The following is an 18,672-nucleotide window of genomic DNA, read 5'->3' on the forward strand; positions in this document are numbered from 1 at the left end:
ATTAGTTGGTAATTCTAAGAATCAATGTCGAGTCAATATAAGTTTCAACCAACCAATGTTGCTGAGAGAATCTCGTGCTTAAGCCATGATGATGGTCATACTAGATGATTTTAGCAACCTTGTAATACACAGATAAACTTGTTTTCATGGACCAATAGTGTTTAAGTCGAAGTAGTGTCTCAAAGAGATTGCTTATCATCTATTTATAATTTTCCATTCTTCAAATTTTTATTCAAGAAAGTGAAGTTATTTTAAGTCATAGTTTGGTGGGGAATGTTTTGTTTTTATTTGTTTGTCGATTTAAACTAAAGGATTCATTAAATGAAAATAAATTGTTTATTTTAATTTTTAAGAGATATTTTAAGCTTCATTTGGACAAGATGATAAATAATCATTTTAACCTTCATTTATATATTTATAATTATTATTAAGATAAATAGTGAATTCAATATAACTCTCGTCGTACACCCTTTGGGCACATTCTGAAAACGTTGACCACTAAAAATGCAGGTGGTTGAAGGCAACCCAAAAAGAATCAGTAAAAATTAGCTTATTGTGAGTAAAATAAATTTACGAGATCTAACTGAAACAGGTTTGAAGTAAGGGAAAGAAATTAACTCTTTATTGTATATATTTCTCCTCTGGTTATTTTAGCAAGCGATTATACAACAAGAGCCGGTGGTAGGTTTCATCTGCACACCAGCACTATAAATTTACAAAAAGTGGAAAAAATGAAAAGTTATCTATAAAATAGTTTTACCGTATGGATGCCATCACCCTTCCTCCCTCTATACAAGGACTGCAGCCGATATGGATAACAAATCTGCTTTCTTTCAGCCAATAATGAAAACATAAAATCAAAGAAAGCAAAATGCCAAAGCAATTATTGCAATGGGGATGAAGCTGTTTAAACTACTGTAGCCACCTACGGAATCGGCTTTCTTCTACAATCTCAACCTTCTCTTGTAATACAAAAAAAAAGCAGCTGAGATACTCTTACATGACAGGAATTGCGAAGCTTTCGGTGTTAACCTGATGCATCCGCTTTTGTGCAGCTTTCACAGCAGCTACTCTGGCTGCATTCGCTGCTCTATTAGAAGCTGCTACAGCTCGGTTTACCCCTTCATCTACCTTTGCCACTTCATACGCTTTCTCTGCTGCTCGTCTTGCTTCCTATTTGTTCAACCAATCAAAACAATTTTTAAGCAAAGTTAAAAGGATAACGCAAGTGATATCCAAAACCAGTATTTCTAATCTCAAATTGTCATAACACAATCGAATGAATCAAGCGATAATAAGGGCAAATATGTTTTTCATACATGTATCGACAATTTTGGTTAAAAAAATTGATTGGTCATCATACAACAACTAATTCTATTTGGACTTTACTCACATATGTTACTTGTGACGTGTTAACCTATTACATTTTTTTTCACATAACTATGTATATCACTGCCGTAACAAATATTGACTGGTCTTAATGCAAAAAGCAGGGTAAGGTAAGCAGACCATATTCACATGTTTAAGAATTTGTGAAATAAATGAGATTTTTTTTTAGTTCTGTTTAGGTCGGTAATTAATCCAAAAAAGCGTCAGTGGGCCAAATAACATGTTAATAAATTATAAAAAGAAATAACGTCTATTCAACTAAAATAAACATGTTTTTTCCTTTAATTTTTTTAAGACAAAATCTAAACAAATATATCATTTTACTAACATTTATAACAAAAATATCAATATTTATAGCATCAAAATTTAAACAACCTTAATTAAAATTTAAGATCCTTGACAAAATACTTGGTAAAATCCACAGTAAGTCTGTGAACCCGAGCATTAAATCCGTTAAGCCCGCAGGTTTTGCAGACTAGACTCAATTTTCCCGATGGTCATAAATGTTTTTTCAAAAGTGAGTTCGTTATTCGCATGGTTTGTGGACTCACCCACCCTAACAAGTATAATTTCATCGTTGAATAGAGAAATGTCTTTGGTCAACTCGTCGACGCCAAACCCCGTCTAGCCAGAGAAGGTTTTCTTGTGGAAGTGGAAGCAGAGGTGTTTGCCACCACCAAGAGCTCAAGGAACTTAGGGATACTGCTTCGGGATTTGTCCAAATTGAAGTGTTTGCAATTTTCCTTTCATTGAGCCCTAGAGCTTATCCAAAATCTAGAATCTAGAGAACCCCTATACAACCTCTCGAGTTCTTCCAGCTCTCCATGAGGTGGCAAACAACTCTTGACTTTCACAAAAATATCCCCAATATTTCCTTATCTGGCGAAAAAAATCCTCATGAACATATAACGCCGCTAACTAGACTTGTCTGCGAGTAGGCATTATGTTCAAAGGATAGTCAATCCACTCACCTTCCTTCTCCTTTCTAGGTAATCATGGTCCAGGGTTAAAATTTATAAATGAATGACTGCTCATAAATTTAACTAAATATAACAATATTTTTGTATTTAAAGAAATTCTTAGTAAACAATAATCCAAAAAAGCCACCTGAATGGTTGCACATGTAAGTAACTAACAAGTCACTTATTTTCTCTCTCTGGTAATGTCTACGTAAGCATTTACTTGACCAGCTAACAGATGTGTGTAAAACCCAAATAAATAATTATTTTGTGCATCAAGACCGGTAAATTTGTTTAATTATACTAAAAAAGAAAACCGACAGTACTTGTATGAAAAAGCATAATAACTTAATACTTTTCACTTAACAATATCCACATCAGCATTTAACATCTCATTTAACAGTTACGACTAAAACTCAAACGGAATTATAGTTGTCGTATGATGACAGATCCATTTTTTGTTACAGTACTAAATGCGAAAATTGACAATGCTTGAATGAAAAACATATTTTATGGTAATAATGAGAAAGGATACTACCCAAGTTAAGTTAGTACAAGGATAGACTGAGACATCATCCTAATCTTTCGAATAACATTATCAATGGCAACCAGAAATGACATACTACATAGGACCCTATGTGAACAATGAGATAAAATATTCAACACTATTCACCCTTATATATATATATATATATATATATATATATATATATATATATATATATATATATATATATATATATATAACTTTAAAGAAACATTTAACAAGAACCTACACAAATAATTCATAAACATATAGAATGTACCTGCACTGCATTGAGCACTTTGGAATGAGATAGACCAACAGGAGAAACAGGATTAGTAGTGCTTTGAGTGCTTGGAATGTCAAGAAGTCCATTTTGCCAGTGACCGGATTGGGTTTCACCATTTCTAAATGTATACATGCCAAGTCCTTGCCTTCTACCTTCATGCCAGGCTCCTTCATATAGATGGCCATTTGCAAAATGATATATCCCAAAACCATGCATCTTGTCCGCAAAGTATTCACCCGCATATGTATCACCATTTCTAATTAAACAGATGTAATTAAATTCAAAGAAATGCCACAAATAAACTTTTGATGGTAAGCAGAGAAAAAGGAACACAATTCCATACATAATGTTCACAATAAGGCGTAAAAGTTATTTTTCAGAAATGCTTGTTATACACCAGGATACACCGATGCTTAACATGATGAAGCACCGATTGTTGCATGCCAAGGATCCAACAAATTGATACTAACCACACTGTTAGATTTGCAGAGGAAAATGCAGTGGGTATATTTTGAAATATTCAACACAGTATCTACCAAAAAGTCCAATCATCAGAGAACAGATAAATTGTAACGAAAAAGGGTAAAAATAGATAAACAAAGGATGGAGCTTATTGAGTATCATTCTTCTCCCTGAATTTGAATCAAAATGATAACAGAATCAGAAAAAAGACAGAAAAGAATAAATACAGACTAATGTTTGACACAGGCACTGCTCGAGTAAATCTGAGTGTTGAAGATCCATTTCAACCTCTGCTCCGAAACCAAAAGTTCTCCTCAATTGTTTTTCCTCTCGTATTTAATATACCCTGTCATTTCTCTTTCCCACTGCATAACCAATTTTTTATTGTTTCAGCAAACTGACTCATTCTATTTCTTATGCTCTTGAAAATCGAAATGCCTATCTCTTGCATTCATCATCTGGATTGTAGAGCACATCATACCTACAACTAGGAGTGACAATGCGGATCGACCTGACCCGTTTAAGCCCATCTTTTACTTGGTCCGCAAAATGCAGACTGGACTGGCCCGCCCCGCATTGATAATGTGGGCTCAATAATCTGGCCTACCCGCATAGGTCCTGACCTGCTTATTTTTATTTTTTGTGATTAAGTTGAGTGACCTACAAATTGGGGAACTTTGACAAATTCACAAAAATCAGGGCTTCCAAAATAACCATTGAATATGCTAGTTGAAAAATCCATCAGTCTCAGCCTTGTCAGTTAGAAGTGCGGTGCACTTCCATATGCATTAGTTTCATATGAGGGCAAATACTCTAGGCTTTCCCTAAGTTACTGTCTAATATACCCCTTCATTTGTGTATACATTATTTTTCTAATTAATCAGTCACATGTCTAGTAAATATTCTACTGGTGAAAAACTTTGCCTCTTCCCGACTTCTTTCTTCAGTCCATTCAAAGACATACCTCCAAGGTATTTCAGATCCCTGCAACGCAAAAGGACCTACATATACAATTACAAATTATTCTCTTTAATCTTCAAAAATATGACATTGGCTTCAGACCAAACAACAACTTATGTATATTCCGCATCATAAGGATTGAACCCTCCTAATCACGGTTACACACACAGAAAGCGGAAGAAGAGTGAATTAGTGAACAAAATTCCCACCATTAGAGCATGGAAAGCACCAGAAAACCCCAGAGCAATCATCACAACTTGCAACCTTCGCCATCCAACAACAGTTTAAACTCAAAATAAGACCCACCTGCAAGTATCTTCTCCCAGATACAGGAAAATGTCAAGCTTCTGCAAGTATCATACCTTCCCTCAAAAATGTGTATACTTAATAGTGGATGTTGATGATATAGTCATTACAAAGAATGATGCTACCTGAATATCTCAGCTAATGGAACATTTGTCTAAATATTTTCAGATCAAGAATCTTGGATGCCTCAAAAACTTCTTAGGTATTGAAGTAACTCAATCAAAAGAAAGTGTTGCAATCTCTCAAAGGAAATATGCTCTTAATATCCTAAAAGATGCAGGTATGATTGACGGTAGACCAGTGGATAGTCCTACAAACCTAAATAAAAATGTAATGACAAAATAAGATAAATCTTTCTTTGATTTGAAAAGAAATAGAAGACTGGTTGAAAAACTTATTTATCTTACTATTACTAAACCTTATCTATCTTTTTGCAGTTAGTGTTGTTAGTTGATTCATATAGGCTCCTTGTATTGACCATTGGAATGTTGTCATTTGTATCCTAGGATACCTCAAAAAGACTCTAGGACAAGATTTGTTATATGAAGATAAAGGAAATACTCAAATCTCCGGATATTGTAATGTTGATTGGGCATTGTAATGTTGATTGGGCAGGATCCCTTACTATCAAACTCTACTACGGGATATTTTATTTTCATTGGAGGAAATATTATTGCTTGAAAAAGTAAGAAACAAAATGTAGTTTCCTAGCAATAGTTGAAGTTGAAAAACCAGGTTGCACTCCACATTGCTTTCAATCCAATGTTCCATGAGAGCACTAAACACACAAAGATTGACTGTTACTTTGTTCAGGAAAAGTTGTTGCCCATGGAAATTTGTAAGTTTATCAAATCCAATTATCCACTAGTCGATGTGTTAACAAGATCCTTAAAGGGAACTCAAATTGAATTAATTTGTTCTAAGCTTGGTACATACAATTTATATGCTCCAACTTCAAGAAGAGTGTTAAAATAGGTATGAAATATAGGTAGGTAGTCGTATTGGCAAAATGTTATATGTTGTACCTATTATTGTACCTATTATTGTACCTAAATCTAGTTGATTTTTGCTCTTCCCTATACTCATTGTATCAAAACTTTGTCAATATAAATATGAGAACATAAGAGGAGTGTTCAAACTCTCTCAAACACTCTTAAATATAGTCTCTTTTATTTCTCAACTGATACTAGTTGATAGAAACAGGACCAGAGAAGAAACAAAAATGAAAATTGAACTTTTAGGACCAGCCTTTTCTCCTTGATTCTGAAACATTATGACCGTAGAATCAAGAGGGAAGATGAAAAAGGTGGGATACAAAAAATTATACCTAACAGCTTCCTGAAATTTGAGTGTCCTAATGCTCCCCTCCAAACTAACTCCAAAGCTAAAAGCTCCTCCCTACTATTCGTACAACGTTACACCTACCTCACTATCTCTCCCACCCAAACTGTAGAACTAACCCTCTTCCCAGTCAAATATGGGGGAGTTCAAAAGCTTTAATATGACAGAATAGTAAAAAATCAATCCCATCTGATTGGGAAAAGTAAACATGACAATAATTAAAGAACGGGATTGTCTCAGACTATGACTATGACTTGTTGTTGCTAGTGGTAAAACAGTAGTAAAGTTTGAAACAAAAACACAAGCTCACATAAAATACCATGTTCATTTTTGGTGATAAACCGTCCTAAATGTGCAAAGAAAGAGATCATATACAAGGTTATAGTTTATGTTAAAATAAATCTTAATTGGTTTCGCAATTTTAGCAGTTGTGTTTTCATAAATTCTAAACAGCAAGAAAACACAATCACTGCATATTTGTGCAAAAACCTAGCAGCTTGGAATTGAAGCGGTCCAATTTTTCTGAAGGCTGAAGATGTGTTAAAAATGAATATCCTCAAAAATTGGCTACATAAGACGTATCCACCTAATCCATTGTTATCAACAGGTGCACTGAACTACAGAAGGGAAACCAGGATATTTTCTAATCTGAGAACTACATAACATGTAATACTGATGCTCACACTCAGTAACAGAACCTCCCTCCAACAGCAATCAAAGATACACAGTATCATTCCAATCCAACACAGACGCGCAGCCACCGAAACACCCACACACACATATATATATAGAAAACAAAACCTATCCCCAAGTTCACTACTCTCTCCAAAGTTAGCTTAGAACAATTGTAAACTTTAATTAATTGTTACACAACCCCATAACAGCTATTGAAGCAATCATAGACAAAAAAGCACAACAAATTAGAAGCCAACCTGAAATGGTAATGACCAAGGCCATGCTTGACACCCCACTTGAACTCTCCAACGTACCTACTCCCATCCTCGCACGTGTGAACACCACACCCGTGACTTTGTCCATTAGACCACTCGCCGGCGTACACATCCCCGGTGTAAAACCTATACACCCCAAACCCATGTCTCAAACCCTGCCGGTAACACCCTCGGTAGCGACTCCCACGCGCCCAAGTCTCCACCCCATAGCCATCGTATTTTCCATCCACCCAATCCCCCTCGTACCTCCCACTCCTACTATAATAATACACCCCGCTCCCGGAACACTTCCCTCGGTGAAACTCCCCCTCGTAAACGTCGCCGTTCCCGAAGACCTGCACCCAGCACCCCGACGCCACGCGCTTCTCCGACTTGGGCCGCGACCCAATCGTCCAGAACACCGGCAGCTGCGGCGCGGGGCGGGTGACCACAGCGGACGGCGACTTGAGCCGAATAGAGCGGAGCGGCAGCGGAAACGCGAGGTTGAGAGAGAACACAAGCGCGGCGGAGAAGGCGATCGCCGAAAGAAGGTCGAGGAGGAAGGAGCGCGAGACGAGGAAGTAGAGGTAGAGGAGCGGCACCGCGAGTAGGAGCAACGCGCGCTGGCGCCTGACGCGACGCAGCGCGCGGAAGGCGGCGCTCTTGGCAGCGACCGTTACGGAAAAGAAGGCGGCGTTGTGCGACTTGAAGAGAGGCGGCTGGGCGTGCGGGTGGAGGTGCTTCTGCTTCGAGAGCGAGGGCGGAGGGGTTACCTGCGGCGGTCCGGTGCGCTGTTGCGGTGGGGAGATATCGATTTCAATTTGCGGATAGAATTGGTGACGGTGGTGCGGGTGTTTCTGGTATTGCAGGGGCGGCGAAGGATTGAAATCGGAAGAGACGCCTACGCTTTCTTTTCCGATCTGAACCTCTGATTTCTTCTGATGCATTACATAAGGGAAAGAAATCGAAAATCACTCACTCGCTCGCTCGCTCCAACGATTCCGTTATTATCACGTTCCAAATCTTCTACTTGCTATTCTCTGTGTTTTGCTTTTACGGCGTGTCGTTTTGTTTCTTTCTTTGTACCGCCTTTTAATTTCTGGCTCTCGGAGTGGTGGAATTGTGGGTTTAGCGAATCTCTCTCGGGGCACCGCGATGGATGTCTTGTGCTTGAAAATCGGAGTCTGCAAATTGAGTGGAAAATGGAAAGCACAAAGCCAATGGGGAAAATTTTATTTCAAAAAATCTTTTATACACTAGATTTTAAATTAGATTACGGAACTATCCAACCAAACCATATATATATTCCTTTGGACTTTTGCATTTTGAAATCTCATTACGTTAACTTCAAGGTCGCTTTTTCCTTTTTTTTCTTTTTCCTGATATATATAATATAATTGCGGTGGCTGATTGGATCATTAGATGATAATTGGGAAATATAAGTTTGTATTTTATTTTTATTATATTAACTATTTAAATAATTTAACACTATTTTTAAATTTTTTTAATATTTAATTTTTTACTAAATGATGATGCGTAAGCGTAACCGATAATGTAATTATAAAATTTAAATTTGACAAAGAAAAAGTTAGTGTCAGAATATAAGAAAAGTTATAACAAACAAAATGTAAACTTTGTTTCTTTTTACGGTCAAAATATTTTTGAGCTAAAAACATAGTTTTTCAGTTTTTATTTACAGTTTTTAATTTGAATCTCTAGACTTCAGAAAATATTTGATTCAATACTTAATTTTTTATATGCTATTTTATCTTTTTTATACACTAATTAACTAAATTGTTCGTGATAAAATAAAATAAAAATGTTTATTTTTAAGGTCAAATACTAGATTAAATTGAGAGAATAAGATTATGTAGCATTAAATATTAATAAAGCATCGTATATAACAATGAAATAATATGGTATTGGTATATTTGTCATTGAGCAAGTCTTTCACTCCTCGTCTGTGTTTTCTTGGCCGAAAATTTTACGTCGTGAATCTCACGTCCCTAGTTCCTTTTTCATTTTGTCTTTCACACCTTTCTTTGTCACTCAATTCTTAGCTTAAACAAATGTATAATTATGAAAAAATATATATATTTCTTGATTTTTCTTTATCTTCAATCAATATTTGGGGTGTCCAAATTTTTGTTGAATTACTTTTCAGTCTATGTTTTCATTCAAAAATATAAGTTGGGGTTCTCTAATATTTTATAATCTCAATCTGATTTTTAAATTAATGTAATTTGATCTTCTTGAAGCAAAATAATAATTTTTCATCAAAATTGATACTAGGATTATGTAAATTTCATCAGTAAAGAAAATCATCCTTATTTACAACTTCAATCCTTGATGAAAAAATATTGGTCCGATTCCAGAAATATAATGAAAAAATGACAAAATTGTATCATTTTTTCAAAAATTGAGAAAAAAAAACTAGAGGACCAACTTGATATTTTTTAACAAAAAAATGAACTTAAAGATAATTCCAAAAATTTTATATAAACTAGTAAAAACATTGTATTTACATTTTTATAATAATAAAAAATAATAAAACTATAATTATTGTTATAATTAAATATAAATAATTTTTTTAATAATTAAATTTAAAAAATAATCAAATACTTCATATAAAAAATAGTTAAATTAAACAAATAATAAATTAAAAATAATATTAATAAAATAATTATTTATATATAAAAAATATTTAAAAAAATTAGAAAATAAATGTGGAAAAGAAAACGTTTTCGCATCTATAAATATAAATGTATAAAAAATTATTAAAATATCAAATATATAAAATATATAAAATATATTAAAATATTAAATTTTGAAAATACATATATAAAATTATATAAATATAAAAAAAAATTGGGGCCATGGTCCCCTTTATCAATCCTAAGGTCCGCCATTTCTTTTTTCAATCCATCCCAACGATGCATAAGTTGAAAAGTAGATTTATAATAAAATAATGGTCCTCTCCAAGAAATTTCAACGTCTTTTCCTTTTTTCTTTTAAACCCTTAAAGGAAGGTAAGGATTGTTGTGATTCTTTTTTAAAATATTTATGTTTCTCTTCTCGATTACTTACAATACTTTATGAAAACATTTTGTGAAAAATACCAAATCCAGTGAAAATTTTCGTATTTATTTGATACATAAAGTATAATCAAGTTTTCATTTATATTAGAGAATGTAAAAGTTGGAAAAGTTTAGTTTTTCAACAAATTCATAAAATTATTTTCTTATATAAACAAATAAAGAATATAATTACGTTAATCCAGAAGTAAATACTTCATTGAATAATATTTAAACTAATTTTTTTAGTTAGTCTTTAAAATGAATGATGATAACTAATAGAGATAGTTAATTGACCAATGTCAATTGTCACCTATCATAACAAGTTATGACTATGGTGTCAACTGAAATGTTACTTAATGTATCATGTCATTAGACTACCTTTGTTACAACTAATCAACATGAAAGATAGATTTTAACCTAGGATATTAATTTTTAATTCAACGCTTTTAGCGACTAACTAGAAGGCAACATGCACTTTCAAAGATTTGAAACATTATTCGATAAAAATACTTATATTCTTGTGAGTTACTGAAAATGTCAAGAACTAGACATTGTTTAAGTAATTGAAAGAAACTAATATGAAAACTAACGTGATTTTCATGTGTCTCAATCTCTTTGTTAAAAGATTCTTTTAAAGTTGTTTTAATACTTAATTACTTTCAAATATGCAAAATGTGTCTTGATCGTCTTATTAAAAGGCTTTTAAACTGGTTTTGATAATTAAACACCCTTTTTTAAAAATTCAAAAGTTTTTAGTTATATAATTCAACTCCCCTTCTTGTATGTTTTTGCTTAAGAGTATTACACAATTGAACTTCGATTTAGTTGATTGAGAAAGACAAATTGCTAATAAATGTATCACCTAATATTGGTTTCCTTTTTATATACATAATGACTATCTAATAAGATGAAAACAAATTTATGGACAAAATAAATTACTTTATAGACTTGTTGGAACCATTATTACCATATTATTTTGGAAAACAACTTCTAATGTTTGGCAATCATTTACACTTTGATTCTTGACTTCCTTCATATTCTTTGTCTCAAATAATCTTTTCAACTCATCTTCATTTGTTATATTTTGGCTTATCATATTTCAATCAATACACATTGTTTTCTTGATTTAACAAACTTTTGTTTATTTTACCTTTCATTCATCATTTCTTTCTACACTAGTGCAGAAAAAGCCTATTACATCAGTTATTTTGGGCTTATTACATCGGTCATCCGACCGATGTGGTAGTGCCCGATGTAATAAGTGTTTGATATATTACATCGATCCCCGGATTCGATGTAATATCTGTAACATATTACCTCGGTGCACTGTAATCGTTGTAAGCGCTTCAAAAATAAGAAAACAGATCCTGAACATATTACATCGGTTAATGTACAAAACCGTTGTAATATGGGTGTTATTACATCGGTTATGGTCACAACCGATGTAATAGAGACATGATTTTTTTTTTTTAAAGTCGATATGTTTTGGGAACTATCCAATAACCTGCAAAAGTCACAAAAATTCCAGATTCCAAACAATTCAAATTTTTGTTTCCTAAAATACAATCATTTACTAAAGCCTATCAAAACTATTAGGCTAAATGTTAAGGCCACAAAATACCTAAAATATCCAAAATAAAACATTTCTAATTACTATCAAAACTAATGTTTTAGCTTAAAAAAATATCTTGCCCATTCCTTACGAATTTCTTCAACTTTATCTTTACCAGTGGCTCGACTCCATCAAAAACCTGAAATATGGAATATATTAATTATGGTGTATCATAGGAAGCAAAGTTAAACATCAATAATTGAATTAACTCTTACATCGGCCCATGAATCAACAATGGTAGCACGAACTATAGTCCACATCCAATGCATAACGTAGTATCCACATTCTAAGCTTCCACGTTGCCTATTGCACTAATATATGAAATTTATGTAATTAATATATGAAGAACTAAGACATTTTTTGTTGATAATATGTAGATTCAATGCAAAGTACATACCTTAGGATAAATCCAATCAAGATGAGATGAAGATGCAGTGGATTTACCATCCAAGACACCACTTACATTAATAGCACTAAAATAAAAGTCATTAGTAATTTACAATATAATCATGATAAAACACATTACATTTGTAATGAACACATACCTTTGTATTAAAGTTTTCATTTCTTTGCTTGGCTTCTTGTGCAATGAACAAAACCATACGATAATACGGTCTATGGGGCAAATAATAATCAATTGTCAATGACACCTGGTAAATAAGAATTTTAGTTAGTGATATGAAATTAGTTAGATGATAACTAAAGTAAGAGTCCAACTTACCCTTCAATATAAGAGGCGATGTAAATTCTTTTCTTGGATTCATGAATCCATCGTTGAATATATCTTTAAGTGTGCATTGATCTATTCCCAAACTTTTGTATAATTTGAGGCTCAAGGAAACCATAAATATCATTGTGCCCCGCATTGACAATTAATTCATTTAGATAACTACATTCATACAAATTCAGAAGGCTAAGGTTGATTTCACAAAAAACATAAGATAAATGCAAAATCTAAATTTAGAATGCACTCACATAATCCAAAGTTGAATGATTGTAATGTTCAACATCTGACTACCCTGTATTATTTCCTACAAATCTAACATGTTCACATACAAAGGTATATTGCCATTGTCAATGCCAAATATTGTTGCATCCCAAGGAATGGGAAAAGGTTCTTGATTAGGGGTGGCAATACAGGCTGAGCCCAACGGGCCAGCCCGTTAGCCCGTTATTAAAGGAACGGGTTGGGTCAGAATTTTCAACCTGTGGCCCGTTCTAACCCGGCCAATCTAGCCCGTCAATAGGTCGGGTGCATGACAGGCTAGCCGCAGGCTGACCCGTAACCCGTGTGTGAAAAAAAATTAATGAAAGGTTGGCCTGTGTGTGATGAAAGGCTGACCCGTGTGTGATGAAAGGTTGGCCCGTGAGATAAAAGTTTTCTTTTCTTTCCTTTCGTAGAGTTTCTTCTTTTCTCCCAAATCAGTGACCCACTTCGCACCACTAGACCACCCCAAATCAGTGACTAGACGCACACCACCACGCACGCACCACCGATCCACCTCGCACCACTAGACCACTATGCACAGGTGACTGGCGACGACGACAGCGACGGCGTGAGTCATGGAGGAAGATAGCGACGACGTACAGTGACCCACTTCGCATCTAATCTCTGACGCGAGCAACGATCAATGCGAACAACGATCTCTCCCACTTCGAATCTAATCTCCAACGGTGGAACAACGATCAATGATTGACGCAAGCAACGATCATCATCACGATTGACGGCGATGCAGGTTCGTTCCCGATTTTCAATTTTTGATTCCACTTTGTGCCCTAATTTCTGGTTCTACTACTGCCATGGTGATTTTGAATTTTTGATTCCCCTTTCTGCCCTAATTGTTGTGTTCTTCTACTACTACCAATGACATTGAATTATTGTTTGTGCTGAATCTGATTGGTCTCTGTTTCTGCTATATATTTTTCGATTCCTCAATTCTGCCATTGTTATATGTTTGGTACCTTGGAATTGGGTGGTGGCGGCATTGCGTGCATAGGCTCATATGGGAAAATATTGACAATTGGTGGCACTACGTATTGGTCTTTATTTATGCTATTGTTATTTGTTTATTGCATTACTGTATCAGTTTGGTTTGGACAATTTTCGATTGTGGCAGTGCGTATTGTAATGCTTACTATTGTTGTGTTGTGTTGTGTTATATTGTATATGTCATCTTTAGTTTTTCAGTTTAGGTTTTGTGTGATAGGAACCTCATAAAAATAATGGATGATTCAGTTAGCAAACCTAATGATGGGGATGTCCATGAAAAACCAAATATTGTAACCGACAATGTGATTGAGGATAACAAAAGTGGTGAAACTAATAAGAAAAAGAAGAAGTTATCATCCTCTGATGTTTAGAAATTCTTTACTAAGATTGGGGTTTGTGAGGATGGAAAAGAAAGGGCAAAGTGTAATGGGTGTAACCAAAAGTATAATTGGTGGTGTAAGATATGGTACTTCCCATTTAAAGCGTCATATTGAAAAGTGTACCAAATGTAGATTTGATGATGTGGGTCAAATGATGGTGGACATGCAAGGAAAATTGAAAGCCAAAAAAATAGACCAAATGGTGTCTCGTGAATTGTGTGCTAATTTAATTATTCGGCATGGCTTACCATTCAAATTTGTTGAGTACCCGAACTTAGGACTTGGATAAGTTATTTGAATCCTGAAGCAATTCTTGTTTCTAGGAATACTATTAAGAAGGACATATTGAGAATATTTAAGAGAGAAAAGATCAAGTTAAAGGGTGAGTTGCATAACATTACAAGTAGGATTTGTTTAACCTCTGATCTATGGACATCTTGCACTACTGAAGGTTATATAAGTTTAACAGCACATTATGTTGATTCAAATTGGAAGTTGAGGACCAAAATTCTTAACTTTTGCCATTTCCCTCCAACTCACACTGGATTTGAGTTGTCTAAGAAGATAAATGCATGTTTGCATGATTGGGAAATTGAAAAGCGAATATTTTCTATCACCTTGGATAATGCTTCTAGCAATGATGTATTGGTGAAAACTTTAAAAAATCAATTGGTTTTAAATAATTCATTGGTTTGTAGTGGAGAGTTCTTTCATGTGCGTTGTTCTACTCATATTTTAAATTTGATTGTACAAGAAGGGTTGAAGGTACTTGGTGATGCTCTTCATCAAATTAGAGAGAGCATCAAGTATGTGAGAGGTTCTGAAACGGGAATGATTAAATTTAAAGAATGCCTTCAACAAATAGGGAACATTGATTCATCAAGTGGATTGTGTCTAGATGTTCCTACAAGGTGGAACTCAACCTTTTTTATGCTTCAAAGTGTTGTTAAATACCAACGGGATTCTGAAAATTTACGCTTAGTTGATGAGAATTACAAGTATTATCCATCTGAGGAGGCATGGAAAAGAGCAAAAAAGATCACTGTTTTCTTGTCCCCATTTTATGAAATTACAAATTTGATGTCTAGCTCAAGTTATCCTACATCCAACTTGTATTTTTTTCAAGTTTGGAAAATTCAATGCCTTTTAATGGAGAGTGTGCAAGATGGAGACGAAGTTATAAGAAATATGGCTGAAAAAATGATGGTGAAATTTGACAAATATTGGGATGAATACAATATTGTTCTTGCATTTGGGGCAATTCTAGACCCAAGGATGAAATTAGTTACATTGGGTTTCTTCTTTGAAAAGGTTGACCCTCTTTGTTGGGAACAAAAGGTGGAGAAGATAAAGGACAAAATGTACATTTTATTCTCTCAATATTCTTCAAAGACTTCAACTTCAAATGCTCAAAAGTGTTCCATGAGTGATGCGTTATCCTCATCTTCTACGAAGCCAAACCTATTTGATGTAAGTTATTTACTTTCTTCTAATTTTATAATAATTATTGTTCATACTAATATTCTTTCATTTTGTTTATCATGTTAGGAATTACAACAACGTAAACTTCAACTAGTGGCTAAAACGGGAAAGAATCAACTTTATACATATTTGGATGAGCCAACATTGGATATTCATTTTTCAGTAGCTATAGATGTTCTTGAATGGTGGAAGAGTAACAATGAACGTTTTCCAGACCTTGCTTTGATGGCTAGGGACTTGCTAAGCATTCTGATTACTATTGTCGCATCTGAATCAGCATTCAGCATTGGTTCTAGGATTCTTAATAAGTATAGAAATTGTTTGTTGTCAACAAGTGTGGAGGCAATTATTTGTACTTGCAGTTGGAAGCATGGTTTTTGTGATGGTAAATTGTTTATTATTGAATTGTCATTTCATTGTAAAGCATCCTCACTTATTGAATTGCCTTTTTTTAACAGAAGTTGGATTGAGTTCAGATTTGTTGGGTTGGAATCAGATTACTGGAATGTGAATTTTGAATGAGAAGGCTGATTGCAATTGTTCCAAAAGAGTTGTAGCAGAACAAAATACATGCAACAATATTTCAGCATTGTTTTAGATTTTATTTTGTTTCTTGTAAGGGAAAATTTGTAATTTTCTTGGATAGTCAAATTAGTTAGTTTAGATTACTTTGTTCGGAGCTTTATTTGTGAAACTACTCTTCAATGCATGCATTTCTGTTCTATTTTGAATCACAGGTATTGCCATTTTTTTTCAAATCACAGGTATACGGGCTGGCCCGTTAGCCCGTTAGCCCGTCATGGGACGGGGCGGGCTGAGGTTTCTGGCCTTTTTTCTCTTAATGGGCTGGCCCGTCCCGGCCGTTTTCAACGGGCCAAAAATGGGTCGGGCCAAAACGGGTTAGGCTGGCCCGTTTTGTCACCCCTATTCTTGATACAAATCAGAAGAAGCCACAATCTATAGAAGCATATATTTTTTCATTTAACTTTTTATGTCGCTTTGCATCTTCCATGAAGTGGAGAAGATCATTTCTCCAATGGGTGTTTTTCTTTAACTGAGATTCGAATGTAGGATGATGAAGGAGGCACTAGTGGAGAAATAAATGACGATACACAATAACAGAACAATGCAAGTGATGTTCTTCCATTTGCTAAAAGGTGAGTTTAATGCACAAATGACGCAATAAATGAACCAAATAGGAACATGAAGAAGCAACACAATGGAATACAAAGCAATAAATAATACATTCTGGATTTTATGACCCAGAACACATCTCTGTTTTCTATAATAATTTCATATTATACGATCCGGAATATATTATTAATTTAAATATATTTCTGATTGTTTAATTCAACATGTACTTTCAAATTTGAAAATATTTTTCTGATTACATAATTTATAATGCAAAATTTTTTAAAATGTATTTCGGATGCTGTAATAAAAAAAAATTCAGATTATATAATTTGAAATGTGTTTCAACATTTTTCAGTAAGGATAAAATAGGCAAAAAAACATTACCGGAAGTCGACTTCTGGAAATCAAAAAATTAATTCTATAGAAATAAACTTTTTGATTTTTGGAAGTCGACTTCCGGTAATGTTTTTTGATTTTCGGAAGTCGACTTCTGGTATTAATTTTTGACTTCCGGAAGTCAACTTCCGGTGATATATTTTGACTTCCAGAAGTCGATATCCGGAAGTCATTTTGGGGGTGTGATGTTCGTGGGTTTCCTTAAATGGTCAAAGGGTTTTTTGGGAATTTAAAGAAATTTTGGAGGTGTAGAAGAAATACTTGGAGGTGTAGGAAGAAAGACCCTTTTCTATTTAAACGCGCTTTTCCAATGGGCTAGTGCCGACTGCCTGCTTTTTACACCCACACCAATTTTATTTTTGAAATTTCTTCCTACACCTCCAAGATTTCTTCTGCACGTCCAATAACCTCTTAAAATCCAAAAATATTCTTTGACCACTTGAGAAGAGCAATGTAGATCACAGCTCCAAATTTATTTTCAGATGTCAACTTCCGGTAAAAGATCTTTTCAGATGTTGACATCCAATAAAAAATTTAGACTTCTGGATATCAAAAGTATATATACCAAAAATCGACTTCGAAAAATATATATATGTAGCGGAAATCGACTTCTAAATAAATATATATATATATATATATTCGCATTTTTTAATTTTCAAGAAATTTAAGTTAAGATCAATAACAAATATATAATTTTTAAAATAGTTGTTAAATATAAAATTAAAAAAGAAATAAGATATGTAAAAAAAATTTAAATAATGATTTAAGACAAAAGAGATTTCTAAAAAAATGATTAAAAGTAAATTATTTATAAAATAATTAATTTTTAAAATAACTAAGGGTAAAACGGATATTATGAAATGTGGACAAAAAAGAAGAATCCTCTTTATTATTATAATAATAATAATATAATATAATATATATATATATATATATATATATATATATATATATATATATATATATATATATATATAATAGATATAGATAGATATATAGATTATTATAGATATATAATTATATATATTCGTTTTTAAAATTTTTAAATTTAAATTTAATTTAATATAATTCATTAAAAAATTAATAAAAGAAAAAATTAAATATATATATATATATATAAATAAATAAATAAATAAATAAATAGAAATCGTTTATATATATATATATATTATATATATATATATATATATATATATATATATATATATATATATATATATATATATATATATATATATATTATATATATATATATATTTGTTTTTTATTTTTTTGAATTTAATGTTTTATTATTTTAATTTTACTTATTTTATAAATATTTTTATAATTAATTTATTTATGTGATTAATATACATTCTTTTATATTTTATTTGAATTTATTTTAGTTTTATTTAAATTTTAAATATTTAATTTTTATTATATTTTCTTTATTTTTTATTGTAT

General features: G+C 33.0%; 1 protein-coding gene across 1 annotated transcript; it reads right to left on the reverse strand.

Moving 5' to 3' along the window:
* Nucleotides 1–600: 600 nt before the first annotated feature.
* On the reverse strand, nt 601–8,356 carry LOC114184949 (uncharacterized). Its single transcript, XM_028072371.2, has 3 exons — nt 7,162–8,356; nt 3,155–3,416; nt 601–1,173 (listed from the first exon to the last, which is right to left on the reverse strand). Exons 1-3 carry the CDS (start codon nt 8,103–8,105, stop codon nt 997–999), a joined length of 1,383 nt encoding a protein of 460 aa, XP_027928172.1. The 5' UTR covers nt 8,106–8,356; the 3' UTR covers nt 601–996.
* Between the last annotated feature and the right edge of the window lie 10,316 nt (nt 8,357–18,672).

Source organism: Vigna unguiculata, chromosome 5, assembly GCF_037176805.1.
Source record: "Vigna unguiculata cultivar grain cowpea cultivar isolate G323 ecotype 2 chromosome 5, ASM3717680v1, whole genome shotgun sequence".
NCBI lineage: Eukaryota > Viridiplantae > Streptophyta > Magnoliopsida > Fabales > Fabaceae > Vigna > Vigna unguiculata.